The sequence below is a fragment of the Rana temporaria genome, chromosome 4 (assembly GCF_905171775.1).
Source record: "Rana temporaria chromosome 4, aRanTem1.1, whole genome shotgun sequence".
NCBI lineage: Eukaryota > Metazoa > Chordata > Amphibia > Anura > Ranidae > Rana > Rana temporaria.
In genome coordinates this window covers 339,950,007-339,965,274 of record NC_053492.1, presented here as the reverse complement: position 1 = coordinate 339,965,274, position 15,268 = coordinate 339,950,007, and the positions used below count along the sequence as shown (strand labels likewise).

Sequence of the window (15,268 nt, the reverse complement as noted above, 5' to 3'; positions counted from 1 at the left end):
AGTGGCTTCCTCTGTGGTTTCCTCAGATGAAATCCATTCTTGTTTAGCGTTTTACGTATCATAGATTTTCTAACAGGGATGTTAGCATATGCCAGAGACTTTTGTAAGTCTTTAGCTGACACTCTAGGATTTTTCTTCACCTCATTGAGCAGTCTGCGCTGTGCTCTTGCAGTCATCTTTACAGGATGGCCACTCCTAGGGAGAGTAGCAGCAGTGCTGAACTTTCTTCATTTATAGACAATTTGTCTTACTGTGGACTGTTGAAAAGCAAGGCTTTTGGAGATACTTTTATAACCCTTTCCAGCTTTATGCAAGTCAACAATTCTTAATCATAGGTCTTCTGAGAGCTCTTTTGTGCGAGGCATCATTCACATAAGGCAATGCTTCTTGTGAAAAGCAAACCCAGAACTGGTGTGTGTTTTTTATAGGGCAGGGCAGCTGTAACCAACACCTCCAATCTCATCTCATTGACTGGACTCCAGTTGGCTGACACCTCACTCCAATTAGCTCTTGGAAATGTCATTAGTCTTGGGGTTCACATACTTTTTCCACCTGCACTGTGAATGCTTACATGGTGTGTTCAATAAAAACATGGTAACATTTAATTGTGTGTTATTTGTTTAAGCAGACTGTGAGCGTCTACTGTTGTGACTTAGATGAAGATCAAATCACATTTTATGACCAATTTGTGCAGAAATCCATATCACTCCAAAAGGGTTCGTATACTTTTTGTGGCAACTGTATTTGGCAATATTTCTTATTCATTTACATACCACTTTTACAGAAAAACATATGACACAAATGTTATAAATTGAGTTGCGGTTCAGTGAGCAAAATAATATTTAAACCCCAAGCAAAACATGACTTTGTACTTGGTGGAGAAACCCTTGTAGGCAAGCACAGAGGTAAGACATTTCTTGTAGTTGGTTACTAGGTTTGCACACATATCAGGAGGGAATTTGGTCCACTCTTCTTTACAGATCTTCTCTAAATCCTTAAACACTTCAGCCCCGGACCATTTTGCTGCTCAATGACCAGGCCACTTTTTGAGATTCGGCACTGTGTCGCTTTAACTGACAATTGCACGGTCGTGTGATGTGGCTCCCAAACAAAATTGGCGTCCTTTTCCCACAAATAGAGCTTTCTATTGGTGGTATTTTTATTTTTTGCGCTATAAACAAAAATAGAGCGACAATTTTGAAAAAAATATATATTTTTTACTTTTTGCTGTAATAAATATCCCCCAAAAATATATAAAAAAAATTCTCTCTCAGTTTAGGCCAATACGTATTCTTCTACATATTTTTCGTAAAAAAAAAAAGAAAAACGCAATAAGCATTTGATTGGTTTGCGCAAAAGTTATAGCGTCTACAAAATAGGGGATATTTTTATGGCATTTTTTTTTTTACTAGTAATGGCGGCGATCAGCGATTTTTATTGGTACTGCGACCTTATGGCGGACACTTGACACATTTTTGGGACCATTGGCATTTTTATAGCGACCAGTGCTATAAAAATGCATTGATTACTGTAAAAATGTCACTGGCAGGGAAGGGGTAACACTAGGGGGCGAGTAAGGGGTTAATTATGTTCCCTAGGTGTGTTCTAACTGAAGGGGGGGTGGGACTGACTAGGGGAAACGACAGATCACTGTTCATACATTCTATGAACAGACGATCTGTAATTTCTCCCCCTGACAGGACTGGGAGCTGTGTGTTTACACACACAGCTCCCCGTTCTCGCTCTATAACGAGCGATTGCGCGTGCCCGGCGATCGCGCCCGTCGGCACCAGGGGCGAGCAGGCAGCACGCGCATACGGCGAACCTAATGGCTGAAATGCAAAATTACGTAATATTACGTCGTTACGCGCAGCCGAGCTGACCTGCCGCCGTAAAACTGGCGGCTGGACAGTTAGTGGTTTTAAGATTTCTTGGCAACTCGAAGTTTTAGCTCCCTCTATAAATTTTCTATAGGATTATGGTCTGGAGACTGGCTAGGCCACTCCATGACCTTAAAGTGGTACTAAAGTCTATATTTCTAGATACTCCTCTTCTCGGGTCCCTCTTCAGCGCTCCTGGCCCCTTCCTCCTGTTGAGTGCCCCCACAACAAGCAGCTTGCTATGGGGGCACGTGAGCCGAGCCACAGCTCCCTGTGTACATTCAGACACAGAATCGCTGCCTGTCCCCCTCTCTCTCCTCATTGGCTGGCTGACAGCAGCAGGAGCCAATGGCGCCCTGCTGCTTTCTCAGCCAATGAGGGGGGGAGTCCCAGGCAGCAGACACACTCCTACAACATCGCTGAAACTAGATGGACCTCTAGTTGCTGCAAATAGAAGTTGTTATCTTAATGCATATAATGCATTAAGATAAAAAAAACTTCTAAAAATTTCTGTCTTTACAATCACTTTAAAGTTATGTATTCTATGCAGTAAGGTGGAAAAACCTGTGCTGCAGCTTCCCCACGACCCCCATTTTCTTACCCGAGCCCGATTCAATCCAGCGATGTGCACGAGCGCAGCGGTTCCAGAGGCTGTCTTTCTCCTCATTAAAGTGATTGATAGCAGCAGGAGGCATTGCCTCCAGCTGCTTTCAATCAAATTCAGTGAGATGATCCTACTATGTGTGTCAATAGACGCAGCAGTGGGACTCGGGAGTGAGCCTGCACGGGTGCCCCCAAGGAAAGCAGCTTTCTGTGGGTGCACCAGATAAAGTGGAGGGGCTTGGAGAGGTGGCAGGGTGCCCTAAGAAGAGGAACAGGGCTGCCCTGTGAAAATGATTGCACACAGCAGGTAAGTATAGGCACGTTTGTTTTGTTTTTGCATAAAAAAGGGGGGGTTAGAACCCCTTTCATGTGCTTCTTCTTGAACCACTCTTTTGTTGCCTTAGCGGTATGTTTTTTGTCATTGTCATGCTGGAAGACCCATCCACGACCCATCTTCAGTGTTCTGGCTAAGAGGTCGTTTTAATCCAAGATCCAATACATGGCCCTGTCCAATGGCCCCACAATGCAGCAAAGTTGGCCTGTACCTTTAGCAGAGAAACAGCTCCATAGAATAATGGTTTCCACCTCAGTGTTTCACTGTAGGAATTGTGTTCTTAGTGTAATAGTCAGCATTTTTCCAAACACGGTGATGAGATGAGTTAATGCCAAAGAACTCACTTTCTTCTAATTCTTCTCTGAATCATTTAGATGTTCATTGGCGAACTTCAGACAGGCCTGGGCATGTGCCTTAAGGGGGGGACCTTGCAGGCGCTGCAGGGTTTCAATCCACGATGGTGTATTGTGTTACCAATGGTTTGTTTGAGAACTGTGGTCCCAGCTGCCTTAAAGGAGTTGTAAAGGCATAAGGATTTTTATCTTCATGCATTATATGCATTAGGATAAACAACGTGTGTAGCAGCCTCCCCAGCAACCTCTAATACTTATCTGAGCCCCATCTCTCTCCAGCAATGTCCGCCAGTCTTTCAGCAGTCCGGGACTCTCCTGATTGAGACACAGCAGCGGTGCCATTGGCTACCGTGGTAGTCAATGAAAGTCAGTTAGCCAAACAGGAGAGAGGAGGTGGGGCCAAACAGCAGCTCTGTGTCTGAATGGACACATGGAGCTGCAGCTCGCCTCAGGTGCCCCCATAGTAAGCTGCTTGCTGTGGGGGCACTTGACAGGAGGGAGGGGCCATGAGAGCCAAAGAGGGACTCAAGAAGAGGAGGATCCAGGCTACTCTGTGTAACACTACTGCACAGAGGAGGAAAGTATAACATATTTGTTATTTAAAAAAAAAAAAAAAGAAGACTTTACGATCAATTTAACCACTTGCCGAATGGCCACAGTAAATACAAGTCATTATTTTGTCTTTAAATACCGGTGTTATGGCAGCAGCTAGCTGCCATAACCCCTGTATCATGTATTGTGGGCAACTCTCTACACGATAAAAAAGTAGTATTGCCGGCGCAATCACCAGGGAATCACTTTTATAGGCGATCAGGAGAGGCCAACCCGCCCTTCTCATACCCATCCGGTGGGTGCGGACGTTTGCTGGGCAGGCAGCAAAGTGAGGGAAATATGGCCCCCACTCGGCTCTATGCACTTGGAGGACCGAAGCCACCTCCGACATCACGTCTGGTTCTCGTCCACGATTACATGGATTTTCTTTCTTTTTTTTTTTAATCCATTAAAAAAATAAAATAAAGCATTACATGTTAAGTATCTATTTACTCAGTGTAACATCATCTTTCACGTTATACAAAGAAATCGGAGTAGCTCATTGTTTTTTTTTTTATTATTCATCAACCACTTAAGGACCCCTTCACGCCGATATACGTCGGCAGAATGGCACGGCTGGGAACATCAACGTACCTGTAAGTTGCCCTTTAAGCCCAGCCGTGGGCGCGGGGGCGTGCACGCGACCCGGTCCGAAGCTCCGTGGCCACGGGACTCGCGGAGCCGATCGCCGCTGGAGTCCCGCGATCAGTCCCCGGAGCTGAAGAACGGGGAGAGCTGTGTGTAAACACAGCTTCCCCGTTCTTCACTGTGGCGCCGTGATCGATCGTGTGTTCCCTTATATAGGGAATCGCAATCGATGACGTCACACCTACAGCCACACCCCCCTACAGTTGTAAACACACATGAGGTCACACATAACCCCATCAGCGCCCCCTTGTGGTTAACTTTCAAACTGCAATTGTCATTTTCACAGTAAACAATGCATTTTAAATGCATTTTTTTTTTTTTTTTTTTTTTTTTTTTTTTTTTTTTTTTTTTTTAAAGTGTATTTTTGTGCGTGTACTCGAGAGAGGAGCCGGACTGCAGGAGTTGGGAGTAGGCAGGCCTCCCCCAGAGGCAATCTGCCACCTTTCTCCATGCCCCGGGTGGCAATGGCGGGTGTGTGAGGGGGTCCTCCCACACAGCCCGCCCTACCTGCTCCGCTTTGAAGCCCAACAGGGCAGAGGGACTCCCTATAAGGGAGTGAGAGGATTAGCCCGCTCAACCAGCCCCATTAGTCCTTCACCTCTCTTTAGAGACCGCGTGGTCAATGTGCGTGTGTTAACCCAATTTAGAGTGCGTGTGTAGGTGTGGTGGTTTTTGTGGGAGGGGGGTGGGTGTACTAAGCACAGGCTTACCTTGCATAGCACACCCACCGGGAGCCGGGCTGAGACCACCAAACTCAATTCACATTAAGCCGAGACCGGGATCCGAACCCCTAGCTGCAGAGGTGAATGGCTTGTCAGCGCAGTGCCAATCGCGTTGAGCCACCGCAGCTCCCTCTAAAAATGCATTTTTTTGCTGTGAAAATGACAATGGTCCGAAAAACTTGTCAAAATTGTCCGAAGTGTCCGCCATAATGTCGCAGTCACGAAAAAAAAAAAAACGCTGATCGCCGCCATTAGTAGTAAAACAAAAAAAATTAATAAAAATGCAATAAAACTATCCCCTATTTTGTAAACGCTATAATTTGTTTTTACCAAAAATAGGTAGAAGAATATGTATCGGCCTAAACTGAGGAAAAAAATAAAATTTCTTATATATTTTTGGCAGATATTTATTATAGCAAAAATAAAAATAAAAATAAAATAAATAAAATTATCCATGATGGTGAGGTTTGAATGGAAAAAGGATTCTGTGGACAAGTGTCTTTTATACACATAACAAGTTGTTGTTCGGAGCACATTCTTAAATTAACAGGATTAATCGGTGTACCACAAGAGCACATGCTTTAGCCTGTCTGTGGAAGCCAGAATCATTGTTAGTTGGTATGGGAGCAAATACTTATTTTACTCACTGAACTGCAACTCCATTTATAACATTTGTATTGTGTTTTTTCTGGATTTTTGGTTGAAATTCTGTCTCTATCATTTAAAATACACCTATGATAATTATAGACCCTTAATTTTGTTGTACGTGGGCAAACTTATCAATTTGGTGTCTGCAACGGATAGGACTTCTCTCCTACAGGTTAAACCTAAGATGGCTAAACAGGATAGCTTCAAGTGGTCTTTCTTCACCAGTTATTCCATCCAACACAGTGAGATTAGCAAAATCCTAAATAGACATTGGAAAATCCTTCTCAACGATAGGATTTTGGGGCCGTCGCTACCAGATAGAGCCGGCATCATTTTCAGGGGTGCCCGCTCTGTTCAAAGCGACATAGCTCCTAATACTATCGACCCCCCAAAGAAGATATCCTTCTTCCCAGAGGCTAATGGATTCTATCCATGTCGCTCCTGTAATGTTTGTGTCACCAACACCATAGTCAGACGTAAGATAGACTCTTTTTCCTCTACAGTGACAGGTCGGATATACACTATGAAGCAGTTTACCACATGTTTCACTAGCTTTATCGTATATCTTATAACATGTCCATGCAAATCCCAATATGTGGGACGGACTATAAGGAACTTTTCCATCAGAGTCAACGAGCACATAGCTAAAATCCGAAAGGGTTGTCCCAAACATACTGTCTCACGCCACTATCTCGAGCACCATAACTCCGATCCCAAGGGATCATTGTTTCAGGTGATCGACAGATTCGTCCCTCACTGGAGAGGAGACTCCAGATTAAGGGGCGTCTCGAGACTCGAGACTTTTTGGATACACGAGCTCAGGTGCTACACCCCTTATGGTATGAACGTTGACTGGGACATCAACTGTTTCATTAACCAGGGGTGAGCATCCTGAGCTCGTTTATCCTTATTATTTTTCCTTTATGTTCTATGTCTATTCATTTCTCCATCAGTTTTAGATTCAATATGGTGACTTTGTCATTCATGCTGACTCTTTATTATAAGTCCCTCTTACAGTACAGTTCTGCATTGTGGGTGGTCCCCGCTGTCCCAGTCTGGGCGGGCCAATTGGGGCCATCCTCACAATGCATACAGTCCCCTTTATCTATGTTTAAAGGTGCCGAGGAGTCTCCTACATGCCTTGCGAGTTATTATAACATCTAGGTGAATTGCCCGTGTACTGCAGTGCTCGTGTAGTTGGAGCACTCGATATTTGTGACCACGCTTGGGGCCGTTCCATCGACCAGGGGCACTGCCATGTCTCGGGCTATCATGCCTTGTAGCTCCGAGTACCCCCTCGGTTCGGGGGGCGGGGCTCCGATGCGCGATGCGCTGTCAGGTTCACGGCGCTAGCCTATTGAAAGCCGTGTCCATGTGACTCGTGCCCCCCTCCCGATTGGTTTAGGGAACGTCCGACCGCTGGTTGGATGGTGCGATCATAAGCTACGCCCCTCCACATCCCATTGGTGTGAGCATCGCTGCACACATGATGGGTGTGGAGGTTAGCTATAGATGCTCGCTGACTGGCCGCCTTGGCTCTATGCCACGCCCCCAATGCACCTGATTGGTGCACGCGCGGACTGCTGGTATCAGCGCTGTACCGATCGGTGACAATTTGGGGCGATCGTGTTTAATCTATGAGCACAGTGGGGTTGTCTAGCCCCAAGGACGAGCGCCCTTACAAGGAAGCAGTCAGTAGATGCTCAGTGGGAATACTTGTCAAAGTAACGTTTGTAAAAACAACATGATGGCGCAGTGTCCCCGCTCATAGAATTATGAGAGTTTCCTCATCCGGTGACACAGCAACAGCTGTGATATTTATATTTATATTTATATTTTTTATCATAGAATGTTGCAGATGATTGCCTCTCATTGATATGATATGTATAATATGGTGGTATTTGTTGCATTTCTATGTGATTGAGGTGATATTAGTATGTGATATATACTTGTTTAAAGAATCATTTCCTTTTATATTATGTCTGTCACAATGCACATCTATTACATCACATCCTGTTTTAGGGCACCGCCCTGTTGGGGGAGGGTCTTATAACCATTCTGTGTATTTAAGCGAGCAATGTGGGGGTGCATCCTTATGCCCCTGTTGAAGGCTTACTTAGCCGAAACGCGTCGGGTATTGCTATTGAGCACCCCACATTGCCATTCTCTGTACGTGATCACTTTTTATCCTTGTCATATTTACCCATGACTTTTTACAAATAAACCTCATTGGTTTTAATTGACCTGCACTATTGGAGTTCTTTTTCCATTTTTATATCATCCACTCCATGGTTTCCTGAGAGCTTTAGCAACATCCTGCCTTGCATCTCCTGACTGATGGTCTAAGGATTATTCAAAGCTCGTGGTATTGATCCAACACACCATTCAAGCTCTGCTGGTTCCTGCCGTCCATGTCAATTTGGAGTTCCAGTCTCGCTTATGGTCCCATTCCGGTTTGAGTGGTCCCGGTTTCCAAAGACCACTATGTCTGGCTGACTCTTTGCTGTACAGTAGTAGAGTCCAACCCATCCGGTAAGCGTATTTCATCCACTACCTACCTTGATGTGATTGTGATCCTCATAGAGTGCTACAGACAACTTGTGCACCTGTTGTATCCCAATCAACGGATAGCAGCTCATCTGTTTTCCCTGCACCCATCACTCAATTGATTTTTTCTACTTTGTAATATAGACTTTTTCTTTTGCATCAAGCACTGTTTGAGCTATTTACATTTATATGTCAGTGGTTTATGTATATGCACTTTCATACGAACCTTGTCACCTCACATGGTATTACATACTCTGGAGTTTTTGGTTTTTAGCGCTACATTTTTTGTTTACTATTATTAAACTTACAAAATCTGCAGGGGGTTAAATAATTATTATTCCCACTGTAGCAGTGGTGAGGCCACACAAACTAGAAGTCGTTTTCCCTAGAATGGCCGACCAATACATCCACAGCACAGCCAGCAGTCAACTTGCTGACCAAACCATTCATACCTATATCCTCCCAGTCGCAGAGCGGCCAGTTGTCTGCCAGCATTACTATTGCACACTTTACTCCTCTCCTCCACCACTAATCCCACTATAGTTCTAAAGACTAAGTAGTCTGTAAAACATCTTGACTGTATCATAACAGATTTGCAGCTATAGGAAGATAAGTGTGATGTGCAAATGGGATGCCTATATAGAGGAAGAGAGTAGCTCAGTAATGCTAGAGGCAGGGGACAGCAGGCAGAAAAAGACAGCAGATTGACAATAGCCAGAGCGCAATGTAAAGAAGTCTCCTGTGAAGAAGAGGTGGTTGAATATGAGGAGCCAGACTGCACAAGTGCCAAAGATGGCAGAATAGGGGGGGGGGGGGGCCAGATAGAGAGGCTGAAAAGAAGGAAGAAGGTTGTAAAGGGGCAAGTATATATTGACGATAACATCAGTTAGAAGTCATTCAAATCCTTCTGGTGACACTGCCCCAAAGGCAACTCATCAGACTTCTCAAGTTTCCTTTCACCAATTCCTGATGCAGAAGAAAAAAGGTCAGATGTTTACAGCCATTTTAATAATATAAACTCCATAGGAAAACATAAGCTTATCCATGTGTAAACTGAGGTTGGCATTGGTTCAAACTGTTAATGTATGCAGGCCCACTTTGGAGAGTTTATTGATCTCTGCCTGTGTGCTTGTGCTACTATTAGGCAAAAGAGGAGGGGGGGGGGGCTTTTTGATCTTCCCAAACCCTAGGCATTATACATGGGTAAAACAAATGCCCAGGTGCATAGACAAAATACCAAGTAAATAGAAAATTAATGAATGGAGCTGGCCATTGCGGTCTTGAACTCAGTGACCAATGAGATGGAAGCAAACAAAACGGGGAAAACAGAGCTGAACAACAGACATAAAAAAGATCCTCAGGTACAAGACAATAGCACTTTATTCCATTGGAAGTGAAGATGACCACCAAAGCATACAGCAGTCTGAAAACGGACAGACTGCTGTATGCTTTGGTGATTATTTTCACTTCCAATGGAATAAAGTGCTATTGTCTTGTACCTGAGGATCTTTTTTATGTCTGCTGTTCAGCGCTGTTCTTTTCACTATTTATTACACATGGGTGGAATAAAATGATGTGGTCTACATCGACACCTTTGTCAATGACAAAATTACAAGAGAATTATTTTTTTTTTCGACTGAAGTTAATCAAGTTGTGGCACTGCTGCTGAATGTAAACTACTTAAAAAATCCAAAAGTCAAGTAATTGCCAGACCATTGTTCCTAAATTTTACTAACGATCTACTGACTGGAATTGGATATTGAATTGGAATTGAATTGTGGAGAAGCCTAAGTGACGCGATCAAAGGAAATACATCCGCATGAGGATATCGCCACACTGAGCTGTATCTACAGGCTGTCTATGTGGTAAAGGATTTGTGGAGTGTGGTTTCTCTAATCAGTCCACAATCTCTGTTTTTTCTCGGCCATACTACACTATGAGCATTCTCCTTTGTTTTTTCTTCTCTTCCCTCTCTATGAGCTGGCTTTCTAAATCAGCAAGTGGCAGTATTGGACTGTGGATGGGAGGTATGGTGAAGTGCTGAGCATATCACAGGTGCTCTCTATCATTAAGTCAGTCTACATGCTGGAACTGTGAATGGTTCGTTTCTTGTTGCTTTTACGTGGTGTTTTTCACTTCACAGTGTTTGCACTGATGCACAAGTGCACTTTATATATTTTTGGGTACTTTTTTTTGTTTTTGTATATTGTTTCATTTGAACATCTGAGTGTTTACACACATTATTTACACATATCTATATATATATATATACACACACACACACACACACACTTGATGTGTACTGTACAATAGCAAGGGTTGATTTAGCGCATTCATCCTAATTTATCCAATTTTTTTCACTGGTTTAGCACCTATATGTATGCAGCTTTATCATTTGGTTATTTTTTTTGTTGTTTTTTCCTTATTTGATCATATTAGCACTGTAGTACCTTTTATATATATCTATTGACTGGAATGGTACCAGATTGGAGAAAAGCCAAAGTAGCTCCAATATTTAAAAAAGGGCCACGATGCATCCCTGGGAATTATAGACCAGTTCGCCTAACATCAATAGCATGCAAGCTCTTGGAGGGGATGATTAGTACTGAAAATGGTATCATTAGCAGTAATCAGCATGGATTCATGAAGAATCGTTCTTGCCAAACCAATCTAATAACATCAAAAGGGGGGTGAGGTGTCATCTAAAAAAGGAAGGCCTAGACATGTTGTATCTGGATTTTGCAAAGACATTTGATACAGTTTCCCATAAACGTTTACTGTACAAACTAAGGTCTGTTGCAATAGACCATAGGGTGAGTACATGTATTGAAACTGGCTACAGGGGTGAGTTCAGACGGTAGTGATAAATGGGAAGTACTAGGAATGGTCCGGTGTGGAAAGCGGGGTCCCCCAGGGTCCTGGGACCAATCCTATTTAATTTATTCATAAACGCCCTGGAGGATGGGATAAACAGCTCAATCTCCGTATTTGCAGATGATACTAAGCTAAGCAGGGCAATAATTTCTCCGCAGGATGTGCAAACCTTGCAAGAAGATTTGAACAAATTAATGTGGTGGGCAACAATGTGGCAAATGAGGTTTAATGTAGAAAAATTTAAAATAATGCATTTGGGTGGCAAAAATATGAATGCAATCTAATCACTAGGGGGAGAACTTTAGGGGAATCTAGGATGGAAAAGGACCTGGAGGTCCTAGTGGATGATGGACTCGGCAGTGGTATGCAATGCCAAGCTGTTGCAAGCTGTAGAATGTGGGAGATAGGGGACATTTTTAACACGTGTCATGTGATATGTCAATAGTCTCCTTCCCAGGCGCTCTTCGTTCCCAATATACAGACTCAGGTTTTCTTCATAATACGATGTTTATTCTTCCAAAGACAGGATAGCAAGACAGTCAATGCTTACATATTGGCAGCTGGTAAAACATGGCAGGATGATAATTCAGAAGAAGGAATTAGATGGTACATCTCTCTGCTGGATAGGGTCCCTTCCCCGTCGGGTTGAGTGACCCTGAGGTCCCTAGCTAGCTACGCACACTACATGTGTTCTTATACTGTTTTAAAAGCCAAGCTAAGCATAATTCACATTTAGAATAGCTCCAAGGATGGTGGCAAGCTTCTGTCACAAACGTAACACCCACTTGAGTATATTTAAGTAACATATCTCCACCCACTGTCTTGACGTAGAACTTCAAGAATAAATGTAGTCTACGACAGATGGCATTTCTCTATCCTCAGCAAATCTTAAAACTACCATGTTTAAACATTTATTCAGAAACGTTTATCACATAAAAATATTAATAAATTTAAAATCTAACACAAGCAAAGCAAACATAATATTGGCATGCATTAGAAAGGAGATCAACTCCAGAGATAAAACGAGAATTCTCCCACTCTAAAAGACTCTGGTCCGGGCTGCATCTGGAGTATGCGGTCCAGTTCTGGGCACCAGTCCTCGGGAAGGATGTGCTGGAACTGGAGAGAGTCCAGAGAAGGGCAACAAAGCTAATAAAGGGCACGGCAGGACCTTGGTTATGAGGCCATTCACTAAAATTAGAAGAGAAGCGGTTTATCCTTAAATTGTGTAGAGGGTTCCTTACTGTAAGAGCGGTAAGGATGTGGAATTCTCTTCCACAGGCAGTGGTTTCAGAAGGGAACTTCGAATATTTAAAAAAAACTGTTAGATAGGCACCTGAAAGACCACAACATACAGGGGGATATACTGTACAATGTAATACTAACATAAAAGAACACACACAGGTTGGACTTGATGGACTTGTCTTTTTTAAACCTCACCTACTATGTAACTATGCAAGTATGCAAGTATGAGCTGTCAGTTTGCTTTTTCTCAGGCTGTTTTTGAAAATCATGATATTCTTCAACAGCATGGAAAGCTTTATTGAACCCGCAAACCTGGAATTTAATGACTTGACGGCTACAGCACGGGCTTAAAATGCTGGGAAGGCGTACATGGACGTCCTCCCGTTTTCACTCTGCCCAGGCGGCGCGCTCTGTGATTGCTGAGTCCTTGGGACTCAGCTGATCACCGATCAGGGTAAAGGGCCAATCACAGCGAGTCCTTTATCACATGATCAGCTGTCAGCCAACAGCTGATTGCAGAAGTAAACAAAAGCTGGTTATCAACTTTTTTTTTTCTCACGCTGTCAGTGTGAAAAAAAAATAATAAAGCCATTAACCGGCTTCGGTTAGAGCAGGGATATGCAATTAGCGGACCTCCAGCTGTTTCAGAACTACAAGTCCCATGAGGCATAGCAAGACTCTGACAGCCACAAGCATGACACCCAGAGGCAGAGGCATGATGGGACTTGTAGTTTTGCAACAGCTGGAGGTCCGCTAATTGCAGATCCCTGGGTTAGAGGGACATCGGTCCCCTTAGTCCCCACCAGTTCTGCCAATCATTGCCCTCCAGTGCCCATCAGTACTGCTAATCAGTGCCCATCAATGCCTCATCATCAGTGCTACTTAGCAGTGCCGCCTACCAGTGCCCATCAGTGCCACTTACCAGTGCCCATCACTGCCTCATCAGTGATGCCCAGTGCTGCCTACCAGTGCCCACCACTGCCTCATCATCAGTGCTACTTGTCAGTGCTGCCTGCCAGTGCTGCTTATTAGTGCCATCAGTGCCCACTATCAGTGCCCATCAGTGAAGGAGAAATTACCTGTGTGCAAAATTTTATAAACCAAATATGAAAAACATTTAGTCTTTTTTTGTTTGTTTAGCAAAAAATTCTATTGGTGTGAAAAAAAGTGCTGCACGACCACACAATTGTCAAAGTGCGACAGCGCTGAAAGCTGGCCTGGGCAGGAAGGAGGTATAAGTGACCTGTAACAAGTGGTTACATGTTTTTAATCATTTTAATGTTGTCCTTGAAGCAGCATGAAAAGGCCATTTGTTTTGTTTTTTGTTTTTTTGGCTTTTGTAAATATTCGCCCTGGCAATGCTCCGTTTCCTATATCTTTTGTTTGACAGTAGTTTGCTTATTAGTCCCCACAAAAGAAACTAACTGAATATAAAGACTCTTCCACCCTTCATAGACTACATTAGGGTTTGGGAAGATGTTAAGGATTTCCACATTTTGAGAATAGTTTGTGAAACTGGCCCAGAATCAAACCCAGGCAGGAGTTTCTCGTCCCCATTTATAAATAATAGCAACAGAACTCACATATAAATTATTGAAAAATGTAAGAGTAACGCAATATATTAAACAGGAGTGTGAGGTGAAAAACTCACATGAGTTGAAAACAGCTTTGTGTTGGAGGCAAAAGGTTCTCGAAATACTTTAATGATGAGGTTCAGTTCCCTTATATATTGTCTAACTTCCGCCATAAAAGACTTCACAAGGTCATAATATGTTTGTTCCCCTAAAGTGGATGGCTCTTCATCAGCTAGGCACAATACGCTCATGTCTTCCTCATCTTGGTGAAACATATCCATCAACACCTGTGTAAAAGAAGGGTGGCAGTATTTAGAGGACACCAAATTCAAACAAAATGAAAGTTTGAGACAAGAAAATAAAATATTATACAATAAAAGCAAGTCTACCCAAAAGTGATAAGTCAGTTGTAAGTGTAATTCCTCATCTATTAGCTTCTTAAATGTTCTAGGTACCTCAAAAGCGCTTCCTAAATTAGTTTCAATCATCTTATCGCTATGGGTGCTACCACCTGCCTTGAGGCGTTAACATATACTGAGAGAGAGAGAGAGAGCAAAATAGATATTCTCCTCATAAAGGACAATTAGGGAAAGCTTTTTACAAAAATCTTTAACTATATAGACTAACCGCTGATAGGTTTCTTTAGCCCAACCCAAAATCCTAGTTCTAAAAAGATTTGCTTTTTAATTCCATACTTTAAAGTGCACGGTCATAGGTAAAGTGATTGTAAAGTCTATTTTTTTTTTTATAACAAACATGTTATACTTACCTGCTCTGTGCAGTGGTTTTGCACAGGGGAGCCTGGATCCTCCTCTTCTCGGGTCCCTCTTCACTGCTCCTGGCCCCTCCCTCCTGTCGAGTGCACCCACAACAATCAGCTTGCTATGGGGCACCCGTGCCAAGATGCAGCTCTGTGTGTCCATTCAGACATGGCGCTGCCACTCGACACCGCCCCCTCTCCCTCCTGATTGGTTGAGACACAGCAGCCATTAGCCAATCAGGAGGCAGAGTCCCTGACAGCTGAGGGACTCATGGACATCGCTAGACAGGCGCGGGTAGAGGAGAGCCTATTGGCTGCTCTCCTGACAGGGGGGGTCTGTGCTGATTGTTTATCAGCGCAGCCCCCCCTCGGATCCCGCCCAGGACCACCATCATGCTGCCCAGGACCACCAGGATGGCCATCCACACTGGACCACCAGGTATGCCCCCCCCCCCCCCTAGACCACCAGGGAAATGCAACCAGGGATGC

At 43.6% G+C, this 15,268-nt stretch overlaps 1 protein-coding gene across 2 annotated transcripts in view; it reads right to left on the bottom strand.

The window, feature by feature from the left end:
- The window catches only part of SOS1 (SOS Ras/Rac guanine nucleotide exchange factor 1), a 412,587-nt gene that overhangs the window by 238,494 nt on the left and 158,825 nt on the right, over positions 1-15,268 (bottom strand). For both annotated transcript variants that reach the window (XM_040350763.1, XM_040350764.1), the window contains one exon: positions 14,097-14,306. In XM_040350763.1, coding sequence (XP_040206697.1) covers positions 14,097-14,306 — 210 coding nt within the window. The remainder of the gene's footprint in view (positions 1-14,096; positions 14,307-15,268) is intronic.